At 37.4% G+C, this 26589-nt stretch overlaps 1 protein-coding gene across 1 annotated transcript in view; it reads right to left on the bottom strand.

The window, feature by feature from the left end:
• The window catches only part of LOC410926 (PH domain leucine-rich repeat-containing protein phosphatase 2), a 109713-nt gene extending 92370 nt beyond the window's left edge, over nt 1–17343 (bottom strand). Inside the window, exons 1-2 of the mRNA XM_026439470.1 lie at nt 16540–17343; nt 10394–12277 (exon numbers count right to left, since the gene is read on the bottom strand). Of these exons, the coding sequence (XP_026295255.1) occupies nt 10394–12160 (1767 nt within the window). The 5' untranslated portion in view covers nt 12161–12277; nt 16540–17343. The remainder of the gene's footprint in view (nt 1–10393; nt 12278–16539) is intronic.
• Between the last annotated feature and the right edge of the window lie 9246 nt (nt 17344–26589).

The raw sequence follows: 26589 nt of genomic DNA, 5'->3' as shown, positions 1-26589 counted from the left end.
GCGGCGATATTCGTTTGTTTCGTCCAACCATTATCGGAAATAGAATTTTAAAAATTAGTCATATGCAAACGTATCGTATAATGAATAAAATGATTTCGTGGATGATTACGGTGATTAAAATTTATGGCATAACGCGGTCGGTCTATCTCGCGAAAATTTAAAACCGCCTTCGAAATCGAGATTTAAAATTTTTTTAAATTTCTAACGTTTCACTTTTGCAATTCGAATTGAAAAGAAAGAAAGAAAAAAAAAATATTAAAATCTCTACAAATAAAAATTAAAAAAAATTTCTATTACATTTTTTTCTACACGCGGAAATATTTTTTCACAATTTCAACACATCTCAATTACTTTCCAATTCTTTCCAAATTTTCTCCCATCCCAATTATTTTTCCCCCCCAAAAAAACAACCGCATCTTCAGTCGTCTTTGAACGAAAAAAAGAATATTTAAAAACGAGAGAATATATACGTATCTCCCCTTTACACAACCTACCTTCTACATAACTATAAATAAAAACTTGGCTCCTTGTTCACGAGCAACAATTTACCGTTTAACGAGTCCTCCTTTCACGGGGAAGGCGAACGTTATTTAACGATTGCCGGTGCACACGGACTGTGTAACCACGTTCCTCCCTTTTCACAACCCCTTTATGCCACCCCTTTCTCGGACACCCTTTTCACATCGGTGGCATCGACGGACGAGGAAGGAAGGAAGGAAGGAAGTTTAGAGCCTGGAAAAGGAATATTTCCGTTTAATGGGCCGCGATAAAACCACGATCGCTTCGTCAAAAAGCACTTTACGCTCGGCCAGGTGTTGGCCAACTTTACGATTTTTATATATAAAAATCTCCAAGCTGGACACGGGTTGCGCGGTTTATATTTATTTATACGGGACGGTGTAGCGGCGCGAATTCGTCGTTTTCGACTTTACACTCGGATCCACTTCCCCGGGAAATCGTGTCGTTCGTCGTTTATCTCCCCTTTTTTCCACGGAGTTTATGGACCGGAACTGCTGTATATTTTTTTTCCCTTTAGTTTTCTCTTTTTTCCCCCCCTTTCCTTCTCCATTTTACTTTTGAAACATGAAGATGTCAGGTGGAAATTATCGATTGTAATTGTTCGATTGTTCTCGCGAAGATTTGATTTCTTTACAAATACGAAGTTCGAAATTTGCCACAATGCTTCGATATTATTTAGAGTCGAATGCAAGATATCTTATTTTTTATCTTTTCACATACGATGACAAATTATCTTTTATCGCAACCATGCGTTGTTTTTGATTATTTCACCGAAACTTGTATCCATCGTTAAGATTTTGAGTTTGAATCGTGAGTTAATAGAATTTTAAGATGTTCAAATGTCAAAAAAATCTTTTCAATTATTTTTCAATTATTAAAAAATTCATTTCGATTAAAAATCGTATGGAAATTTCGAAAGTTTCACTCTATTTAATATTATTGGAACGCGTTGTAAATGTTTCGCCACTTTTTTCGCCGTTTCTTTCCCCCGGTTCCCCCGGTTAAGAGGATTACGATTAGAGCATTTGCAGGTGTTGCGATGCTTTTTCATCTCCCTTTTTTCTCTTTTTTTATCATTTCGTCACGATACGCTCGCGGGGAAATGGCACCACCGCCAAATTTCCCTCCCCCTCCCCGAGTTTCGATCTCTCGTATACACGAGAGAGCGAATCGAGGGTGAAAATTCGCGAAAGGGCGATTACACGCGTTACCCTTTCGATGATCTCCGGGGTTGTAGCCCCACTTGTTTTCCACGGAATTTACAGCGCTATTCTATGTTTAAGGGATTAACACGAGCGTCTTTTTTTTTCTATCTTCGAAGAGGGAAAATGATGAAGTAATTTTTGAACGAAATTGCGCGGATATCGGAACGATTGGAATATTTATTCGAAAATGTCGGGGAATAAGTTCCAATTTTAGAATTTAATTCTAGAATCTATTGAAGATGGAATTTATAAATTCACTTGAATCTTAAATTTACTTTCGAAGAGAATATCTCGAAGAAACTTCGAAAAAACTTTGTTTTAAAATCGATGGAATATTTCGATAATACAATGCAATTATTCCATCGATAAAATTACACTTATTTGCGTAATTATACGTATTTGATCCAAGCATAAATTTACGAGTGAATATTCGTTACGTTCGTTAGGATTAATTAATTAACTCGTGACAAAATATTGTAACAAATCTTCGAAATTTGTTCGAGATGACACGCGTCGATGACGAATCCCTCGAAAAATAAATTTTCGGCCACTCGTGACGAAGATGTTAATTTTTTTTTTTTTATAACCGGTGGAAATATTCGGAGAGCCAGCCACCCCTCGGAATCATCGATAATCATCGAGCTCCGCTCGTTAACCCGAATTCGCTTGAATTTTTCTAAAAATTTCCACCGGTATTTTCCGCGCGAAATGAACATCTCAACTCAACAGAAAATTAAAATTATTATATATTTTGAAAATAATAAAGAGGGTCGCGTCGATTAATCGCGCGGTTTTATTTAAACGATTTCTATCGAAAGTAAAATAAATAAATAAATGAAGTATTTTAATTAAAACGCCTCTTATGAAAAGTTGAGATGGCACGTCTGATAATAATTATCAGTTTTATGTACGAATAATTCTTGTGGAATTGATGAAATATATTTGCAAATATATATAAAACCACGAATACGAATGTGAATCGTTAATTCTAAAGTCTTTTGTCACATTTGCGATATTTTTTAGCATATTTTCGGAGAAGAAACGGATTTGCATGTATCATTAAAAAACAAGGCACATTATAATTATTCTTGTGGGATTGATAAATACGTGAAATATATTTGCAAATATATAAAACCACAAATACGAATGTGAATCACTAATTCTAAAATCTTTTGTCATATTTGCGATATTTTTTGGGATCGAAGATTTGCATGTATCATTAAAAAACAAGGTACGTGAAAATCATCATCCTCTCCATCCTCCATCTTCCTCAACAAAAATATTCATCGTAATTATTGTATCAGACTTATCTAACGAAGAACATTTAATTTATAGTGGAGAGACACTTTTCCATCCCTCCCAAGAAAAATCTCGCGAAGAAGGGAGCGTTTAATCCCTGCGAACAAACGATCTTAAAAATATCCTTGTCCAGGATTGGAGGAAAAAGTGGCACAGACGAATGCTCGATTCAGATTCATTTAGATATTCACCGGGTGGGGATGAAACGAAAAGAAGGGAGGAGAGAGTGAATGGGCTAACCACTAACCGTGTTTTATTTCTGCCTTTCCTCGTTGATGGAATTCCGATAATCATTCAATTTTCTCGCGTTTTGTGGTGAGAGAAAAAGGGTGAAAAAGTAAGAAAAGTGGGGAATTAAATGTGAAAGAATAAACGTAGATTGCCACCAAATCGTGTCTCCTTTCCTCTGTTTCGTTTAAAGGCGTGGAAAATAATATAAAGATTGTTGTTTGCGAGTTTGAGTTGGATTCTTTCGATAGTTTCATCGTTTAAGAGAAAAAAAGAAGAGCAAAAATAATGACGATGATTATGGAACATTGTAGTCGTTTAATAATGATACAGAGAAAAAAGAAAAGTGATAATAATGAAGAAAAGATAGAAAATTGAATATTGTTGCGAGTTTAAATTGGATTCTTTCGATCATAGTTTTATTATTGATAATGATATAGAGAAAAAAGTAAAGTAAAAATAATGACGATGGTGTAAGATTGAATATTGTTGCAAGTTTGAGTTGGATTCCTTCGATCATAATTTAATTGTTGATGATAAGGGAAAAAAAGAATATGATAAGAGAAAGAAAGAAAACCAAAAATGATGATGATAGAAGATTATAGAATATTGTAGAATATATAGAATATAACAGAATATTGTTGTCGTTTAATAATGATGCAAAGAAAAAAAGAAAAATGATAACGATGGTAGAAAATTGAATATTGTTATGCAACTTTGAATTGGATTCCTTCGATCATAGTTTAATTATTGATGAAGATGTAGAGAAAAAAAAAATCAAAAATAATAAGGATGATAGAAGATTATAGAATATTGTGAATGCTAGAATATCATTGTCGTTTAATAATAATGCAGAGAAAAAAAAGAAAAGTAAAAATAATGACAATGGTAGAATAAGATTGAATACTGTTGCAAGTTTGAGTTAAATTCCTTCGATGATAATTTAATTGTTGACGATGAAGCAGACAAAAAAAAAGAAAAGCGATGGAAAAAGAACGAAAAAACAGAACAAGAAGTTGAACGACGACGAGGATTGGTTTAACGTGGTTTAAATTTAATTCCACAATTCGAATTTTCAGCGGGGAAAAGATTGCTTTTTATCGTCTGGCGGTCAAAGTGGAGGGGAGAGAGAGGATGAAATTAATTAAAAAATAACGAGGTTTTCGATCGGCGGCGGATCGAACGGATCGCCGCTCTTCCCGCTCGCTTTTTCCACGTTGAAACGCGATTCCGCGCGAGCGAAGCCGAAAATCCGAGTCCCCGATGAATCGCGATTCCAGTTTAATCGCGCGTTACTATCTGCATCGATTACAACAACCCTCGATCCGTAACGTGGATACATTTAAACGGAGGAGAGGAAGCGGTGGAAATATTTGTCGCGGTAGCTGGACGGGAAGTCGACGTGGCGCTCGTTTCGAATTCACCACGGTGTTCATCACGCTGCCATTAATTTTATAACATCGACGCTAATTTCATCGTTAATCGTATCGCGTTATTGTTTCTATCTCCGTGGAATACAATCGGCCGATTTTATAATAAGAGGGACAAAAGAAAGGAAAAATATTTTAAAATGTAAATGTTTGTAATGTTAATGTTAATTATAAAATGTACGAAACATTTGTTAAAAAGGAAAAGAAGGTCCATAATCGAAAATTTTTGCGAGCTAAGATCGTGTATATTCGAAACGATATAGGATTAAGATTCTTTCAATGTAGATGACAATGTTACAAATATTGGATTAATTTAAATTCTCGAAAGAATTCCCGTTTATTTTATTTCTATCGTGAAAACTGGTAGCTTCGGAAACCGGACGATAACTCGCAGGAGGAGTTTCCCATAGCTGCGGTAAAATTCCTGCGAAACTCGTAGCGAGACGGACACGTAAGCCAGCGCGAACTTGTCCCAACCCTTATGTAATTAAACACCTGTTCTCGCGGCTTGAACCGGTCAGTCACGTGTTACCAACTACCTGACTTCCTTGCCACAGTTTCTCGGATAGGGGACACCTGTTTCAACGATGGCCTCGAATGCGACAGCTGCTCTCCAGTCGTTCGCATACCGTTCCGCTCTCTAACGAATTTCCACCCGTATCTATCACTCTTTCGAGAGAGAGATTTATCAAAAACGTAAGAATCGATCGAAATAAGACGTAAATGAGATTTATATTAAGAATACGAAGAGAGTTTTATCGAGGAAATAAAGGCATCGATACGTTTAGCAATGGAATTTGAAATTCGTTGGTTGTTGTTCGAGATGAAGAATCGAGAAAAGTTATTTTTATATATTTATGTATTAAGATATTAAATTGGCAGTTCGAGAGACAACCGTGGAATTTCTTGGCTTTCTCTTCTTGGCTTATTCACAACTATAGGAGAGCGATCCCTTCGAGCATTTAAAGAAGTTTCAGGTTTATCGTAACACTTTTAACAATATTGTTAAAAATAAAAGGTTTAAGTTTTTTCCTTTGGAAAGATTAAATTGTTCGAATATTTAAAACATGTGTACTTACAATTTGTTGAAAAAATAGCTTCGAAAACGATAGCACATTTAAAAGGAAAAGCAAAATCGATTAAAAATGCTAAGAAATCTCGAAGATTCGCTCCTTCAAAAGAAAACAAAATTTCGAAAAATTATTGTCTTATTAAAACAAAAAATACTTTAAAATTTCACCAAATAAAATATAAAAGAATATAAAAGAAAAAAAAATTAACTGAAACCTCGAAAAAAAATCATCGATTAATTAAAAGAAGAAGAAAAATTTTAAACTTCTTTAAATCAAATAAAAGAATTTCGATTACAAATATTCATCGAATACTAAAAATTCTCGAAATAAAAAATAATCTTTCGATCGGTTCATTACGTTTATTACGTTTCATGGATTATAATACACGCAGCGAGTAGTTTCTTTGTTCATGGTAGCAGGATCAGTTAATTCCAAGAGTGGAAGTCGTGCAACTACTCGACGAAAAGAAGTAGGACGTTTACACGAGTATGGATATCTCGGAAGAGAAGAAATTCAACGTACACAACATTTCGCGCACAAATTCTTATGGAGATACTAATCTACTCTCAAAATTCTTACTTGAATTCTTCTGTTAAATCATACTTGAACAAATCAACGAATATACGAATGTGTAAAAAAAAACCAATGAATCCATGAAAAATAAAAAAAAGAAAGATATTTTAAGAAATTATAAACGTAATAAATTTCTGAAAAAAAAAACAATTCTTTCACTCTAAATTTCATTAGAAACAATGTTTAAAAAAAAATCAACCAATCCACGAAAAATAAAAAAAAGAAAGAAATTTTAAGAAATCATAATTCGTATAAATTTCTGAAAAAAAAAAAACAATCTTTCACTCTAAATTTCATTGGAAACAATGTGTAAAAAAAATCAACCAATCCACGAAAAATAAAAAAAGAAAGAAATTTTAAAAAATCATAAACGTAATTCGTATAAATTTCTTAAAAAAAAAAAATTCTTTCACTCTAAATTTCGTTGGAAACAATGTAAAACAATGTAAAAAAAAACCAACCAATCCACGAAAAATAAAAAATTCTTTCACTCTAAATTTCATTGGAAACAATGAATAAAAAAAACCAACCAATCCACGAAAAATAAAAAAAGAAAGAAATGTTAAGAAATCACAAAACGTAATTCGTATAAATTTCTTAAAAAAAAAAAAAATTCTTTCGCTCTAAATTTCATTGGAAACATTAAACCATCTTACACTTGGGCAAACCAAAAATGAAAAAAAAAAAGAAAAAAAAGAAAAGAAGACTTTTAGGAAACGGGCCCGTAACGATATCGTGTATAAATAGCATATAGGAAGAGGGGGAAGAGGGATGAAACAGATGAAACGAAAACACGAAAATCCATCAGCGTCATTATTGCGGCCGTCTGTACAAACGCAAGGGTTGACTTTGAGCAGCGGCTGTGACAGTGGAGTGTATCCACCTCGAGAGCTTCTTTTAAGAGGCACGCCCGCTATTTAAGTCTGAGTCTCCTTTGATTACTGGCGCGTACCTTGTTATCTTTGAGGAGGCAGCCCGCCCAATCCCCTCCCCTCTCTATCTCGTGGTAAAGGGGTAAGGAAGGAAAGTTTTGACTGAGTGGTCCCCGTGTACGAGAAATCGGTTTGTCCCCGGACGGGGAAAGCGCGGAGATGCGCCCGTCCCTCTTTTTACATTCTTTACCCACCCCGCGCGTCAAAGAGGGATGTTTTGTCGAGGGAAGAGGATTCAGGAGACAAAACTTCGTTTCGAGGGATCGAAAGGAAAAGGGAAGCGTTCGAAAAAAGTATCTTTGGGGTGGATTTGCTCTGCTTCCTCGTCTCGCGATTTTGGACTGGGGAGAGCTTTTCTTGAAGATTTTTATAAGAAATAATTGGGATGCGTTTTTGAGAACGTTTTCCTCGAAAGAGTATCTTTGATTGTTTTTCTTTTCTTTTCTTTTCTTTTTTTTTTCTTTGAGGATTTTAAGGTAATGGGGTTAAAGGGGAGGATCTATTTTGTAATTGAGATGTTAATGGATGGACGATGGATCTTCGATAATTTGTGTACATTATTATTATCGAAGATGGTTCTTCAAAGGAAAGCAACGTTTCGACGAGTTTGATTATAATCGTATAATGGGACGTTATATATATATATATTCGAACGTCTCGTCGAGCCTTTGACTTTACTCTATCTACTACTAATATCAGGTTTAACGTGACCCAAAATGCAGGGAGACGATGTTATTGGATATCGGAGATTCGGAACGATCACGTTTCCAATATACATGTTTGTTGCTCGGCAAATGTACAAAGAGGGAGGTTAATAAAAGCAACTCGAGTGAACCGGTTGGTTTACAAATATTATTATTGTAATATTTCAACCATTACGATCCTTTAAATAGAAAATCTCGTATTCCGCACGAGAACCTTTATATTTTCTCTAACGGAATTAAACTCTCAACTTTAAATTTTATCTCGCGAGATTAATATTTCTTATCCCCTCCCTCCCTCTTTTACATCCAAATTCGTATTAAAATTCAACAAAGATCTCTCATCGATAAATCAGGGTGAAGTTCTTAAAAATAAAAAAAAAAAAAAAAAGAAAAATCCGTCGCATCAATCACATATTTTCCAAAACTTTCCTCTCTTCGCTCGTACTTTTCAGCCGCGAAGACATTCACCCTTGAAATTTCAGTTCGAAAGCGCGCAACACAGACAAGATAAGCCACACACGCTTATCTTTCTTTCATCAAAAGGAAACGATAACTCTCTCCATCCTTTCTCAACCGAAACGAAATCGTCTCGCTGGGATCCCTTCAAAAAGAGAGAGAGAGAGAGAGAGATATTGCGGTACGTCAGGATTTCCGGTCCGTCGTAGACGTCGTTAACGTTCGAGTACGAGATAAAGTCCACCGTGATATTCCGTGAAAACCTTCTCGTATTTTTCTTCCCCCTCCCCTCCCCATTCTTTCTCCCTATTCTCAACCGTTGACGTCCTCTACCTTGTCCTCCCCCCATTTTTCCCTTCCTTTCATTTTTCTTCTCTTCCCTTTCTTAAATCGCGCGCTTTTTTTTTTATCACTTCAAGTTTCACCCTTTAAAATTCCTTGCCGGCGACGTTTCATATTTGTCTCGACGCCGCGTGCTTTCCTTTCTCTTTTTTTTTCTTTTTTTCAAGCTCGAGACGACAATGGCGACGCTCGTTGTTGCGACCTCGACAGAGAAAACGGAAGACGCAATTTTAAAGCGAATCATCCTCGAGCAAGTGTAAATGTATCGATGATAGATCGTTCGTTAAAAATTATCCAAAGAATATATATATTGGGTTGGCAACTAAGTAATTGCGGATTTTTTTTAGAAAATCAAAGACAATTTTTTCATGGAACTAAATAACTTTATTCCGTAATGTGTTACCCATTTTGATCAATGACCTTTTGCCATCTTTCAGCCAGCATCATAATCCCACGTTCGTAAAACTTGTGGTTTTTATTAGCAAAAAACTGAATCAGGTACGATTTGATATCATCATCGTTATTGAAATTTTTACCATTCAAGGAGTTTTGTAAAGATCGAAACAAAAAGTAATCGGATGGTGCAAGGTCAGGACTATATGGTGGATGTGGCAAAACATCCCAACCAAGCTCCAATAATTTTTGCCGAGTGACCAAAGATGCGTGTGGCCTTGCATCGTCACGATGGAATACAACACCTTTTCGATTTGTCAATTCGGGCCGCTTTTCTTCAACGGCATTGTTTAATTTCGTTAGTTGTTCAATGTAGACAACAGAATTGATCGTTCGGTTGGGTGGTAAGAGTTCAAAATAGACAATTCCTTTGTAATCTCACCAAACTGATAACAAAACCTTCTTTCGACGAATATCAGCTTTTGATGTTGTTCGAGCTAGTTCACGTGGCTTGCTCCAGCATCTTTTCCGCTTGATATCGTTGTAAACAACCCATTTTTCATCGCCAGTTATCAGTCGTTTTAAAAATGGATCATTTTCATTACGTTTCTTTAGCAAATCGCAGCTGTTAATGCGTTGCGTTAAATGCTTTTCTTTCATTTCGCGAGGAACCCATGTATCGAGTATTTAAACATAGCCAAGTTGTTTTAAGTGGTTTTCAATGCATGTATGCGATACATGAAGCTTCTTTGCAATCTCACGAGTTGTACTGTGACGATCCGAATCGATTATTGCTTCGATTAGGTCTTCATCAACTTCAACTGAAATCCGCAATTACTTAGTTGCCAACTCAACATATATATATAATGATCCAACTATCTTTATTTTAAAATAAAACCGATCGATCCTCTTTCTTTTTGTTATTTTCTTCCAACTATCATAATAAAAAAAAGAAACCTACTCAACTTCTTCACTTCGAAACGAACTGAGCGTTGAAAGGAAACAAGACGAAAAAAAAGAAAAGAAAAGAAAAGAAAAACGTTTGAATTTGAAGCAAACATCCTTCTCCCATCGTGGCAAAGACGCGTACTCGGAGTTTAGACGGAGCAGCGGTACCTCATTAGCATGTTCGTCCCTCTCTCATTAACCGGGGCGGTCGCGCGCAACCTTTGCGCGTCGTAAATCAAATGAATAATTAGCCACGAAAGTTGGAGAGGGGGGGGGAGCTGGTCCGCTTACCTGCATAAACAGAGACAAGTCGTCGCCCAACAGCATGTCCCTGCACACGTCTCTCGCCGTGGTATCGACGGTGAGATAGACGAGGCTGCTCTCGATCCCCGTGTGTATCCTCACCCAACCGCTCCCACCGTTCCCGACATCCACGCCCACGCCAGAGTCCCAAGAGGAGTCGAACGTCTCCTGGAGCCTGGCCACTTTCGCCCCGGTCATCGGCTCGCCGCCGCTCGTCACCGAACACCCACCACCGCCGCCGCTCTCGCTCGCCAACCCCTCGCTCCCCAACTTGTCCCTCCTCTTCTTCTTCTTCCCCGTCGCGCTCGTCGCCTTCCTCCTCCTCTCCCACGCCGATTCCTCCTCCTCTTCCTCCCCGTCCAACAACCTCTCCTTGCAGCCTCCTCGCGGGATCTCGTCGATCGCCGACCGATCCCTCTCCTCGGAGATCTCATGCTCGATCTTCGCCTCCTCAGAGTGCGAGATCTCCTCGAGATCGTCCGTCCTCGCCTCGTTAGACCGATCGTTGCATCTCTCCGGATACAATCTCGAGCTCCCCAGATGATCGGTGTCCTCGCGATCGTCCTTGTCCCTCCTCGTTGAGTAAAACACGCTCTTCCTCTCCTCGTTTCGTGATGATCCGCTGCAATATTCGGCTTCCTTCTTATCCTCAGCCTCCTCGCAGAAACCTGGCCTCGCAGCCATCGTGAAGTTGTCGTTATCCCGAAACGTCCTCGACTTGGACGAAGAGCAGGAGGAGGACGAGGAGGAGGAGGGCTTGGAGGATTGTTGTTTCTTATTCGACGCGTCCACCTTTCTCTCCCTCGGGCAAGAATCTTGATCTTTGCACGATCTTTGCGCCGGCTTCGCGCCTCTGCTGCTACTGCTACTCTTCCTCTGCTTCGCTTCGACGTCCTCCTCCTCCTCCTCCTTTCTCGCCTCCCTCGACGCTCCCTCATCCGTCCCCGATCCGCGGCCTCTGCCATTGCCCCCCTGCTGTTGCTCCTTCTTCGACCTCGAACCCTCGCACTTGCCCTCTTTCGCGCCGTGACTCTTCGACCTGGACCTCTGCTGGAACCGCTCGTAGTTGGCCAGGATCTTCTGATTCAGCTCGTGTATCAGCTCCAACCTCTTCGAGATCGAGTCGTTCGTTTTCTCCGTCTTCTTCCTACCCCCCACCCACTTCCTCTCCCCCTCCTTCTCGCCCTTCGACTTCCGCGACTTGGACGATCCACCAACGGACGACGATGCCTGCTGCCTCCTCTGCTTGCCCCACTTCCCGGATGATCCCGGCTCGCTCCCTGGGATCATCCCTATCTCGTACTTGGAGTCGCTCTTGATCACGCCCCCCTTCTCCCTCCTCTCCGTAGAATCGGCCTCGATCGGCCACGACGTATCCCTGCCACGCCTCTTATCCTGCTCCCCCTGCTGATGTTGCTGTTGCTGTTGTTGGAATCCCGACACGTTCATCAGCTCCAGTCCCGTTCCGTTTCTCCACGACCACGCGTCCCCCTTTTTCCGGTTCCCGCTCAACTCTATCCCCCTCCTCGCGTCCGGCCGAACCTCCAAGCCGGGGCTCGACCCGCTGCTCAGGCTGATCCTCTCGTTCAACTCCCAATTCATAGTCGACGTCTTGCCGGATCTTGTTTCGATCCCTTCCTCGTTCCAACTCGCACCGACCGCAACTCGCTTCAAACCCCTGGTCGAGGACAATCTTCGGGACCTTCTAAGCTTGCTTGACGCCCCACCGCACGCGGATCCGCTCGCGATCACCATCTCGATCGCGGATCATTCGGTCGAGCGATGAGTTTTTGAATTTTTGTCTGAGGTTTGAGGAGAGGGTTTGAATTGTTTCTTCAGGGGATCGTAGACGAAGGCGTTTGAGGGTGTCGTCTGAAAAAGATTAGAATGGATGAAATTTTAATTCTTGCTTATTTTGGATCATCATCATCGCTTTTCGAAATGAATTCGAGAGGGAAAATTTTAGTGAAGATGTATTCGTATGCAAATTTATTTTACAATTCTTTTCTGGGGTGGAGAGGGTTTGAATTATTTGAAGGCGTTTGAAGGTTGTTTCTGGAAAAGATTAGAATGGATGAAATTTTAATTTTTGCTTTGGATCATCATCGTTTTTCGAAATGGATTCGAGAGATATATTCGTATGCAAATTTATTTTACAATTCTTCTCTGGGGTGGAAAGGGTTTGAATTGTTTCTTCAGGAGATCATAGACATTTGAAGGCGTTTGAAGATGTCGATTGTTTCTGGAAAAAATTAGAATGGATGAAATTTTAATTCTTGCTTTGGATCATCATCGTTTTTCGAAATGGATTCGAGAGGAAAAATTGTATTCGAGGATGTATTCGTATGGAAATTTATTTTGCAATTCTTGTCTGGGGTGGAGAGGGTTTGAATTGTTTGAAGGTGTTTGAAGGTGTCGATTATTTCTGGAAAAGATTAGAATGGATTAAATTTTAATTTTTGGATCATCATCATCGTTTTTTGAAATGGATTCGAGAAGGAAAATTGTAACGAGGATGTATTCCTATGCAAATTTATTTTATAATTCTTGTCTAGGGTTTAAATTGTTTGAAGGCGTTTGAAGGTATCGTCTGAAAAATTTTAGAATGGATGAAATTTTAATTCTTGTTTGCTTTGAATTATCATCGTTTTTCGAAATGGATTCGGAAAATTGTAGCGAGGATGTATTCGTATGCAAATTTATTTTTCAATTCTTCTCTGGGGTTTGGGGAGAGGATTTGAATTGTTTAAAGGCGTTTGAAGGTGTCGGTTGTTTCTGGAAAAAATTAGAAAGGATGAAATTTTAATTCTTGGATCATCATCATCGTTTTTTGAAATGGATGCGAGAGGGAAAATTATAGCGAGGATATATTCGTATGCAAATTTATCGTTATCGACAGGAGCATAATATATATGGGACCTTTCGCAGAGATTTGTCTATATTTAAATTTTCGATTGAATGCGGGCTTCGATTGAAAGTTGGGGAAACGAATATTTTTGGAAAATTTTCGATTCGCAAGATTCGCGATATAACGATAGGTTTGGAAAGGAGAATAGGATTGCGCGAAAGAAACTTGAAATGTAAATCGAGAGACAGATGGTAACTCGCGTATGAATAATACATAAGACGACTTTTCGTAGTTTGTGTAATGAATTAAACAAATTTTGTAATTGTCTGCTATTCGCGTTGGAATACACACAACGGTAATTCTCATAAATCACACTTTCGAAATTAATCAAACTCATTTCACGAGTAATTAAACCTTTCAAACTTCTCGAATCGCGCAACAGTACTTTTAACCAAAATTCATCAAATTTATTCCATATTCATTCAACGTTATATTAATCCTTCGAAAGATTTCCGATCGTATAAATGAATCATAAATACTAATTCACGAATAATTTTGACCACGCATTTATTTTTCCAAAAATTAAAAACGACGAGTGTGAAAGAAAAAAAATTTCAAAATTTCAAAATTTCTCGTCCAAGCGACTTTCGAGCGTGGTCAACGATTCAATCCGAAATATTTTACGTTTTCTCCACACGCCGGGGGGAGGACTAGTGTTCTTGAAGGTGATATAAATTTTGCGGATACGGCGATAAACGGATCCCTGTCGGTGGACAGGGTCGATGGATAAATAGAAAGCAAGATACGTGATTCGAACGAGCAAACGTTTCCTCCCTTTTGTTCGCTTTCCACTACTTCTCCGCGTTATACACATATATATATATATATTTCGGCCATGAGTGAAATTCGGCAAAGGTATGCTTTCGGTCACCGATATCGCGGAGAAAATGGCGGAAATCGATTTGGGATAAATTATGGGGGCGCTTTCGTCGAGATGTACGAGAGAAAAAAATTTGCAATTAATTCGCGAAACATTCGTATCGATGAATTTTCGAAACGAATTCACTGGAATGAATATAACCATGCAGACAATTATGAAAATATCTTTTATGTATATCTGCTTCCTATCGATTTTATTAAATTTTATAAAAAATAATATCATTCCTTGGCAATAGTCAAAGTCGATACGTATCTTTCATTCGTTATTAAAACGTCGAGTATAAAAAAATTTTGAAATTTTTCCATTTTTTCAGAGGAAGGTACGAATCGTTTTTCCTTTATCGAACATCGAGATTATATTTTTAATGAGAGTTAAATTTAACTTTCGACAGACACACGCACGATTTCGATTGAACACCAATAATACGTAGTAGCACAAAAATCGTTAGAATTCGAGACTCTATTTTCTTCTCCGTTCCATCGAAGAATCTTCTTATCGAAATCCTTATCGTTAATTTGGATTACGTACGATTTCGGTGTACGTGGCAAGATTCGAGAACGATGATTCTAGTTTGCACGTGTTTGAACAGCGATATTCGTTTCAAATATTATCGAACAAATATTTCCCATTCTAATGCCCCTACAATTTACCATCGATTCATTTATCCTTTTTTTTTTATAGTCGATGTCGATTCAATACTTTTTATACCAACTCAATCTCGAATCGGCAACTGCGTTATTTCTTTTTAAGGCATTTCGATATTCGAGATGAAAGGAAAAATTCAACGAATAGGCGGAGCAATTTTAGGAACAAAGCTCGACTTCTTCGAACGAGAAAAAATTACACTCGCTCGTTTATTAAATTATTCGAATACCGATCTCGTCTTCTCCACGTTGAAATACGAATTTTACATTTAGCTTCGACGCGATTAATATATGAGATATTCGTGGAGGAATGTTGAAACAAAGCAAAGTAACGCGTTAAATCCATGTTAATAAACGTTTCGTTTCGAATTTTCACAGACTTTACAGCTTGTATCTTTCGTTTCTCGTAATTGAAAATAGTATAGCGAGTGATGCGCGTTCGACGAATGTAATGTATTTAATTTACCTTCTTCTATCTATTTTTCAAAATTACGTTTAACGTTCCTTTACATTGGTATAATAATTTTTTTTCCATTATTATTTAAAATTTTCTAAATTGATATTTTATAGGGTGTCCCAAAATTAAAGCAAGATTTGAATTTGCTGCCATTTTTGCATTAAGTTGTTGGCAAAAAAAGAACAGTTTGATAACTGAGAGTCATTTGCCCGATGTGTTATTCCATAAATAACCCTATCCTATGATTCTATGATACTTTATGATTCACTTAAAAAATAAATATCTAAATACTAAAAACTCTCTTTTATATTTAATTCAAATCTTGCGTTAATTTTGGAACACCCTTTATATTTCGAGATTTATCATATAATTCGTTAATTTACTTATTCTTTTCGATATCTGTAACAATAAATAAAATATTAAATCACGTTTCATCTTCTTTCTCCACGAAAGGCAAGGAATTAACGATTCTCCAACATCGAATGATTCTCCAACATCTGTGATTCATCCAACTTTAAAAAATTTCGATCCAACTTTATTATCATCGATTTACAAAATTTCGACAGTGCTCGAGGACCTTTTCAAATAAAATTTAAAAAAATATATAAAATATTAAATCACACATTTTGCTTTTCTTTCTCCAACGGAGGGCAAGGAATTAACGAGTTTCTTCAATGTCGAATGATTCCAATATCCGTGATTCATCCAACTTTAAAAAATTTCGATCCAACTTTATTATCCGATTTGTAAAATTTCGACAGTGTTCGAGGATCTTTTTAAATAAAATTTGTATATAAAATATTAAATCACACATTTTGCCTTTCTTTCCCCAACGGAGGGCAAGGAATTAACGATTCTCCAACATCCGTGATTCATCCAACTTTAAAAAATTTCGATCCAACTTTATTATCGTCGATTTGCAAAATTTCGACAGTGCTCGAGGATCTTTTTAAACAAAATTTGTATATAAAATATTAAATCACATATTTTGCCTTTCTTTCCCCAACGGAGGGCAAGGAATTAACAATTCTTCAACGTCGAATGATTGCAGGCATGTGGAGAAGAACTCAGTGACTCATCCACGCGCGTACGGAATATCAAGCAACATTCGCAACGATCGAATCCCCCCAAGAATATGTATATACACAATTACGGTGGCGCATCTTGAAGAGATCCAGAGAAACAAGGCCAGGATCACTTTCGTTACAGAATATACGAAATACTTGAATATCGATCGACACTTACGCGCGTTGCGTGCTGCTCTGTTGCTGCTGCTGCTCGTTCCACCACCGCCACTTGCTCTTCCGATAACAAAAGACGCTCGAAACAACGCACTTCGTTCCACTTTCACAGTCACCAAGAACGATCTCACCGTTGACCAAGCTCTATATTCTCATCGCCACCATCGATTCTCGAAATTTCACGTAAAAGTAGCTTTTTTTTTCGATCTCTCAACACTTAAAGTTAAGAATCGATAACTCAGATGCAGAAAACTGAATCGTAACGTAATCTTGGAGCGTGGACGAAGGTTAATTAGATCGGTAATCGTCGCCTGGCCACCGATCAAACTTAATTACCTCCCGGCATTAATTATCGTCGCCACCAAGTACCAATCAAACTTGATTACCCTGCAAATCTCTACACAACATCCGGATGTCAGAGTCCGTTAACAAATTATTTCGATTTCGAGAACACATCTATCTCTATCCGAGGATTAAACCTCCGTTCTTTATCTCAACGTCGTAGAATTTTTATTCCTCTCTTCCATTAAAAATCCTAAGAAACGCACGATCGAAATTTTATCCCGAATATTCACTCGAAAGATCGCACTATTAAACTCACGTATACAACATTTCTTTATAACCAAATTCGAAGTAACACTTCTCGATACGAGCACCGACTCATCATTCACCTTTGTCCTTCTCGAATAGAGATTCGGGGGAATAAGAACGCAGTGGGTCTCGTGACGAGGGATCGCGGCCACTGGCCACTGTTGCTTTTCACCATCGTCGCCGGCATCGTGAATATATCGGCCGGCCGCCACCTGTCTCTTCCCTGTCTCCTCTACCTGTCGACCACGCCGCGCGATCGTGCCACCGTACAACAACGTTCGTTGGAAAGGGAAAGGGACAATGAAGCGATGGAAAAGAGGGGAGGGAGGAAGCAGAAGGAGGAGGAAGGATAGCAAGGCGTGAGACGAGTGAACAACGAGCGGATTAAGGGAGTAGTAGGAGATGAAAAAAGGAGGATGGTAGGGGAAGAATGGAAAGAGAGAGAGAGAAAGATAGAATGGTTCGTCCCTCTTCTTCCACGTGCTCGCTTCACGTGGTCTCGCGGGAGACACGATTCTCTTTCCATTATTATTATATGCGTGAATGGGAGAGAGAAGGATGGGAAAGGAACGTCGTCTCTTTCCTCCACGTGCTCGTCTTCGCGTGGCGCTGCTCTGAGAAAGGGAGGAGGGGAGATTCCGTTCCAGCTGTCGAACAACGATGCACTTCCGCCCCTCCCCTTTCCGTCCTCGAATTTATTTTGCTCCGATTTTTGGCTACGAAAATCTTGGGGATTTTTAACAGTTAATTTAATGTTAACTTCGCTTGGAAAGTGTTTTGAGTTTTTCGAGGTGATCAATTTTGATTCGTTTGGAAATGTTTGGAGAAGTGATATGAAAAGGTTAAGAAAAATTAACGTGGTATATGTAACATCTCCTTCCTGTTTCTCGTATTCGAGAATCGTATAACGAAAGTATTAAAATATTTTCAGTGAATGAAGCACTCGAGGAAAAGCGGCGATTATACGAGAAAGGTCGATCGAAACCGTCCTTTCGAGACACCAGATTTGCTTAAAGATCACTTCATTTCCCGTCTCCAGATACTGCCAATTCAAATGGAGATTTCTTCGAGGGAAAGAAGAAATCTCTCTCTCTTTTCAGCGCACTTTGGCATTCGACCAAATAAAATGACACAGATCTTTGGATTTCGTATTCGAGTCCTTTTCCCAATTTTTCCCATCTTTCGCAAGATAATGGAATGTAAACAAAGGGACGTATCTCACGGATTATTATATAAATCCACGAGCTTGTTTGCAACATATTTCTTTCCTTAGAGTTTAAAATCGCACGTGGCGAACGTGGAAGCGTGGAATTATTTCGAGCAATTAAAACAAACTTTCAATCGAAAGGAATTGAATCGAAAGCGATGAACGGCTTATATATATATATATATATATTTTTCTTTTGATCTACTTTCTCTCGCATTCCTATCAATCGTAGCATACAGAAAAATTTGTTCATAGCGATTATTATTATTTTTACGAAAAGTTACGTGTACACTGTTTTTCTTCGATTTCCACGCGATATATAATTTTTAGCCAATCCTTCCATTGACTTTACACAGTCAATCTGTAAATGTTTGAAATCAATCGAGCCATAATTTTTTTCAAATCGCGCATTTAATGTTAATAAATTATCGATAATTCTATCATCCTTTGAAAATCTTTTCGATATTCTTCGCAGTTCTACATCCTCTTTATTATTTCTATTATTATTTAATCTGAAATCGAAGAGATGTATCATTTTACTTCGAGAGAGATCCATTTCCTTAATTTATCTTATTTCTTTTTTTCTTTTCAAAATAACACGCGACATCTCCGATCCTCGTCTTCTCACAACAATTTCATATTTTTCGACCCACTTGTACAGCTTCGAATATTTTTCTCTCGTATTTACAGAAAAATTTAATCCACGAAAAATACTTCCCTTCGAATCATCCGATTATCCACGAGAGACCCCAGTTCGTAAATTATTCGAGTTCCAGTTGAAAATACCACTCCTTTCTTCGAATCGAAAAATATTCGACGTAAACGATCCTCCTTTCTTCCCGTTCCTTCGATGCCAGTTTCCCCGAAAAAAATCGCAAACCGCCAACGAACAATCCCGCAAATGTTCCAAAGATACCTCCGGTTGTTCCCTTACACGCAAATCCGCGCCGCCACGCATGCACGCATTTTCCCACGCATCCTGCTGCTCCCCGAATCAACCTGCGTGTCCGTGCTCGTAGCCAGGAAGCGTGTGCAAAAGCGTGTGTCACGCCACCGAAAAATATCGTTTCTCAAAGTCGTTTACTTGGACAAATGGATCTTCGATATTGGAAAAATTATGATATTACGCCCTCGTGATGTCGATTCGAAATTTTCCAATCGTTTGAATTATCTTGAATTCATCTGAAAAATCGTCATTTTTAATGCAATTGTCTGGAATATTTTAAAATGGTAAAAAATTGGCACTCGTGTTATTGTTCAATTACAATTCGAATCACTCAATAATTAAACCAATCACCAATTTTTCTTTCTACTCGAATAATAATAATTTTGAGAAACTGTATCGATTTTCAATAATAAAGTAATGATAAAGGGAAAAATACATCATCTGTTCAATTCAACATCGTCGAACGATTCATCAAGCGATTCTGAACGCAATCGTAAGCGTATCGCACTTCGACTCGAGCAAAATTCGAGGAAGAAGAGTATCCAGCGTACGACACAACCGATCCGTGTCGCGCAACAAGTCTCGAAACGGTTCGTATTAGCTCGTCGACGAGGGGGGAGGGGATGGGATCTCTATACGCTGGCCAATATTCTTTGTGTTCGAGTTTCTTCTCTCGTGCTGTGAGCTCGAAGAGCTTTGCGGCTAAGACTTTTATTCCCAGGCAAGGATGGATTGCCCGATTGACTCCCGTTTTTCGGTATGCGATCGACGAAGAGCGTCTTTTCTCGTGAAAAAAATTGCGATTTTTTTGAACGAAGATGCAATGACGGGTAAACTGAAAGATTGAATTTCTTCTAGAGTATAGCGATTTTTGTGTAACAAATTTTTCTACCAACTTTATAAATATTTGAACGTAGATCTTTTTTGAAAATATATCATAATCGAGATAAGAATAAAGAGAATTAAAGATTTATAATTGATGTATCAGACTTGTTGAATGAGGAATCAACCCAAGAGATTAATATATCTTCCTATTTAACAAAATATAAATATATATATATATATATATATATATATATATATATATATATATATATATATATATATTTCTGATCGATATAAACCAAAAATTCCAGATCAAATTATACAGAAAATTCTGTAAGATCGAAGAAGAAGAGTTCTAAAAAAAGAGTAAGAGAAAAAGCAAACTCTTCCTCTTCCAAAAAAAAAAGAAAAGAAAGGAAAGAAACAGAGCAAGCCTATTGTCTCGCGCTAACCTCTATCAGCTGGAAGAAGCAGCGACAATGGCATTTCCTCTAACCCACTTCCACCGCGCCTCTTCAACCCGCAATCCACGTCGACGTATTCGGGGGGGAGGGAGGTATTCCCCCTCCCTTTCTCCCTTCTTATTGTCCCAGCCGCCACCCTCTTACCACCCTCTTCAACTCGTAATTACAAACGAAGCCAATTAAAGCGGATGAGCCTAAATAGCCTGGCCCCGACGTTTGACTACATCCGCCGAATCCGGGACAATAGGACGTCTGACAACGATTCGTGTCACTTCCGCCTTCCTCCTTCCTCCTCCTTCATTCTTGCCGATCCTCATCTTGGGATCCATCTTCTTCACGCCGTCTTTTCGTTCCTTTCAAACGATCAATTTGTCAATTTCGCGCAACTCGAATTTGGAATTTTCTTTGTGTATATTTTAATATTATTTTTTAATTATATAAATATATTTAATATATATATTTAATTATTATAATTATATTTTTTAATTGTATAATAATATTTTTTAATTTTTTGTATTTAATCTCGAATAATTAAAATATCGAGCGAATATCTATAGATTTGGATGGATGGAGCGATTTTTTCTTTCTTTGTTTCTTTTTTTTAAAAGAGAGAGAAATTGATAACGAGATATTCGATTCACTTAAAGGCGTACGTATTATTTCGAGGAGATCGAAACAAACAAGGGTTTCGCAGTGAAGAAATTGATGTCGAGTTTTGAGCAATAATACTCGTATTCGTATTCCGAGAAATGGAAATCGATAGTTATTGTAAATATTTAATCTCTTCGCTCGTCCTTCCAATTTATTTAAACAGAAACGTATCCGATTCGAAGATTGGAGCAAAGTAAAGTTTCTTAGAGATACCGATGTCAAGTTTCACCGATTTTGGTTTTATCGGAAGTAACGAAATAATGTATTTCAAGAAGAAAGAAAGAAATGTTACAGCTTGCGCGATACCGATTTATTCTAACGTGATATCAAAATAAAAAATCTTTCAAACCTGTCAATTCGATCACTTTGAATCGATGTTAATTTTCATTAACTAATACGTGCATCTCAAGTGATTTGACAAAAATAATAATTACAATTTGCACGATAAATCTTTCAGCAAACCTATCAATTCGATCGACGTTAATTTTCGACGTTAATCGATACTGAAGTCAAATAAAATTAAAACAAAATTCTCAATTCTACTATATAACTTTCGTAAAAAGAAATATCAGAAGCGCATCTCAAATGATTTGACAAAAATAACGTTTACAATTTGCATAATACTGATAAATCTTTCAGCAAACATATCAATTCGATCGACGTTAATTTTCGCCATTAATCGATACCGAGGTCAAATGAGATTAAAACAAAATCCTCGACTCTACTTTCGTAATAAAAAGAAATATTAGAACCGCAAATTATTTGACAAAAATAAAAAATTCGGTGCAGATAGGATTTGCGTGGAAAAGAAAGAAAGAAATATTAAAAGTGCACGATAATCTTTCAGTAAACTTATCAATTCTATCGACGTTAATTTTTACAACCGATACCGATACCGAAGTTAAATAAAATTAAAACAAAATCCTCGATTCTATTTTTGCAATAAAAAGAAATATCAGAAATGCATCGCAAGTGATTTGTCAAAAATAGTGTTAAAAAATTCGGCGCAGAAAAGAAAGAAAGAAATATTAAAATTTGCACGATAATTATTCTATATTATACTAAAATAAAAAAAATCTTTCAGCAAACCTATCAATTCGATCGACGATAATTTTCGCCATTAATCGAGGTCAAATAAAATAAAAATAAAATACTATATAATATATTTAATATATTTCGTAATAAAAAGATATATCAGAAGAGCATCGCAAGTATTTGAAAAAAAAAAAAATTCGGCGCAAATAGAATTCGCATGGAAAAGAAACGAAGAAATTTGCACGATACCGATAAATCTCTCAGCAAACTTATCAATTCGATCGACGGTAATTTTCGCCATTAACTGAGGTCAAATAAAATAAAAATAAAATCCTCGACTCTACTATATAACTTTCGTAATAAAAAGATATATCAGAAGAGCATCGCAAGTATTTGAAAAAAAAAAATTCGGCGCAGATAGGATCCACGTACAAAACAAAGAAAGAAATGTTACAATTTGCACGATAAATCTTTCAGCAAACCTATCAATTCGATCAACGTTAATTTTCGCCGTTAACCGATATCGAACCGGTCAAATAAGATTAAAACAAAATCCTCGACTCTATACAACTTTCTTAATAAAAAGAAATATTAGAACCGCAAATTATTTGACAAAAATAACGTTACAAAATTGGGCGCAGATAGAATCCACGTACAAAACAAAGAAAGAAATGTTACAATTTGCACGATAAATCTTTCAGCAAACCTATCAATTCGATCGACGTTAATTTTTGCCGTTAACCGATACCGATACCGAGATCAAATAAGATTAAAACAAAATCCTCGACTCTATATAACTTTCTTAATAAAAAGAAATATCGAGAAGCGCAAGTATTTGAAAAGAATCGAAAAGTTAAAAAAATTGGGCGCAGACAGGATCCGCGTTTAGGAGAAATAAGGCGAAAGGGTGGAGGATGGGGGAGGAGGGATGGGGGTGAATACGCGGCGAGACGGAATTCGAAAATTGAATGGTCGCTATTTTGGTGGTGTTTCAGCATCGTGAATGAACGGTTCGAAAGCCGTGGCGAGAGACCACGATGGCCGAGCTTTGTCAATTTCTTACTTAATGAAGCGTGTCACGGCGTGTCATTTAGAGCGTAGTTTTGAACCGTTTCCCCTCGTGGTAAACGAGTTTCCACGAACAATACGGGTTGAAACGATGGATTAATCTCGCGCGTGAATATTAAATAGAAAATCGTCGAGCCAATTCTCGATTTCGGCGCCATTTGCTTCGATTAATTTAATTCGTGTTGCTTGATCGAGAAAAAGAGAGAGAGAGAGGAACGAATGCGAAAGTTTTTCAGCTTCCAATAACTCGTTGATCAAATTTCGACTTTTTGATTCGAAAATAAAATTTTCATTTTATCGTTTATATCTTCAGGGTTATATCTTCAAAAGTGTTACGTTTGATATATTTTTAGAAGCTTTCAGAAGATTTAGAGGCCAAGGTAAACGTGGAAGTTGTTGGATAAAAGTACTTTTTACTTGTTTTCTTCAGAATCGAGAGCACCATAAATATATCAACGCGTTGTATTTCGATCATCGACGAATTCAAGTAGAAATTCTCATTCTGTCAAATTTTTCTATCAATTAAATCGTCGAAATATTAGATTTATTTTCATTCGACACATCGAAACGTTCTGAATCATCGAACAAGTCGAAGAGTTTACATATCCTTCCAGGTTATGTAAGTTTCCAAGAAACTCTCAATATTACTCGATCATTTCACGCATTTATTCTTTAAAAACCGAGGAATTCGTATCGTTCCACCATTGTCTAATCCATTTCACGCGTTCCAGTTAAACTTCTCAGCATTCAGCGAAACAAATAGTCCTCATCGTTCATTCGAAAGATCTTCGTTCAAAGTTAAAGGAACTCGATCCCAAACAACGACTAACGACTAAATCAATCCTCCGGAGACACTTGCGCCAACTATACTCAACTTTTCCACTCGAATTAAATAGCGACGTGTCTCGTATTAGTCACGACTCTCGTCGCGTTCCCCCATCTTCCATCTATTTTATCCCGTCAGAAATTTCCAGAATGGGGAGAACTTAAAATCCAAATCGAAAAGAGAATTCCTCCACGAGGGGGAACGTATCGAGAATTGTATCGCGATTTTATCCTTGGAAACTTAAGATTTCGAATCCTTCGATAATTTTGGAAACGAGTTAGACAAATTAATTTTTAAATGGATAAAATGGAAATCATATATATCTATATGCATATTTTCTGTATTATTATGAAAGATACAAAGATTTTTAAAATTTCAGAAATTTCTTCTCGTTTCCCTGGCCTAGAAAAATCTTAAAATTCAATTTTTCCAAATCCACGTATCTTTCGGGGAAGGGGGAAAAATATTATTTCTCATTTTCGGGTTTATTTTTCCATGCAAAAAAATATCCATCCCTTCTGTGTCGCTGTCGCGCCGTCCTCCTGCCATTCCTGTCGCACGCCACACTCTGCATACAAGACAAATATTTGCGAAAGCGATAGCTTATATCAACGCGGGCACAGAATTCATTTAGCCTTACAACAGAGTCTCGTCCCGAATCTTGGTGCCAAACGTCGCTACAAGTTCGTCGCTGTTCAATCGATCTCGCAAAGAGTACAACAGCCTCGACATCGACGAAGGAAAATCCTTGATCGATTAAACGACGATCCTGTCTATCTAAAAAAAAAAAAAAAGAAAAAAAGAATGCGATTCAGGAAAAATAGAGTTCTTATAGAGTTCGAAAGAGGAGATCTGTGTCCAAAAAAAGATCAGAATGCAGAAAAACAATAAGAATATTTAAAAAAAGAATGCGACGATTCAGAAAAAATAGAGTTTTTATAGAATTCGAAAGAGGAGATCTGTGTCCAAAAAAGATCAGAATGCAGAAAAACAATAAGACTGAGAATATTTAAAAAAAGAATGCGACGATTCAGGAAAAATAGAGTTCTTATAGAGTTCGAAAGAAGAGATCTGTGTCCAAAAAAAGGTCAGAATACAGAAAAATAATAAGTTGCAGTCGAGATCGAACGAGAGAATGCGACGATTCAAGAAAAGTAGAATTCTTATAGAGTTCGAACAATGAGATCCAAAAAAAGATCAAAATACAGAAAAATAATAAGTTGCAATCGAGATTGAACAAGAGAAGGCGACAATTCAGGAAATGTAGAGTTCTTATCGTTCGAACAAGGAGATCCGTGTCAAAAAAAAAAAAAATTAGAATGCAAAAAAAACAATAAGTTGAAGTCGAAATCGAACGAGAGAATGCAACAATTCAGGAAATGAGTTCTTATCATTACATACAGATACAGATACAGAAAAACAATAAGAGTGAGAATATTTAAAAAAAGAATGCGACGATTCAAGAAAAGTAGAATTCTTATAGAGTTCGAACAAGGAGATCCAAAAAAAGATCAGAATACAGAAAAACAATAAGAGTGAGAATATTTAAAAAAAGAATGCGACGATTCAAGAAAAGTAGAATTCTTATAGAGATCGATTCGAACAAGAAATCCAAAAAAAGATCAGAATACAGAAGAACAATAATCGAGAGATGGAACGAGAGCGAGAATGTTTAAAAAAAGAATGCGACGATTCGGATAAATTTGGCAAGGTCGAGTAAATCGGGGGTAGCCGTGAAATTGCGAGATCGCCGGGGAAGGGGCACACGATCGATTGGCCACCCTCTCGTGAACTTGGTTCCGGATCACGAGAAAAAGGACCTCGTTCGTTCACTTAAATACGAGGGAGGCGATTAAGATATGATTAAGAGACGTCGAGTTGGATTACGTTGCAACGAATGATCGCCTCTCGCTCGTTCGAGCCTATTGATATTTGGCCGTCGGTAATGATTGGTCGGTGATTCGAGTTTTTAAGGGTCGAATCGAAGACGATTTTCGTGCGAAAATCGCGTTCGAAAAGAAAGGAGTAATGATGATCGATGATTAAGGGCGAAGCTGACTCGACGAGCGTTGGAATGTTCGAGGAACGTTGCGATTTTTTTAAAAATCGGAGAATAATGATGATGGATAAATAATTCCTTAAGGACGATGCTGATTTATCGAATATCGAATGGTTGGAAGATTGTCTTACCAATTGTTGATAATTGGAATTTTATTGGAAGACTATTATTTTTATATATATGAGAATTTTGATCAGTGATTATATCGATGAATTAAAAATGATGTCGAGTATTTGAAATGTCGTTCTAAAAAAAAAATAAAAAAATATCGATGTACTATAATCTTCGTTTTAGATCATAGATCGACGAGAGGATCGTCGAACCTTTCATCGTTTTTTTATTTGTTCCTTTATTCGTATCACGACGAAACTTGCGAAACGTT

Source organism: Apis mellifera, linkage group LG3 (genome assembly GCF_003254395.2).
Source record: "Apis mellifera strain DH4 linkage group LG3, Amel_HAv3.1, whole genome shotgun sequence".
NCBI lineage: Eukaryota > Metazoa > Arthropoda > Insecta > Hymenoptera > Apidae > Apis > Apis mellifera.
Note: the sequence above shows the minus strand (reverse complement) of the source record. Positions and strands in the feature narration are given on the sequence as shown.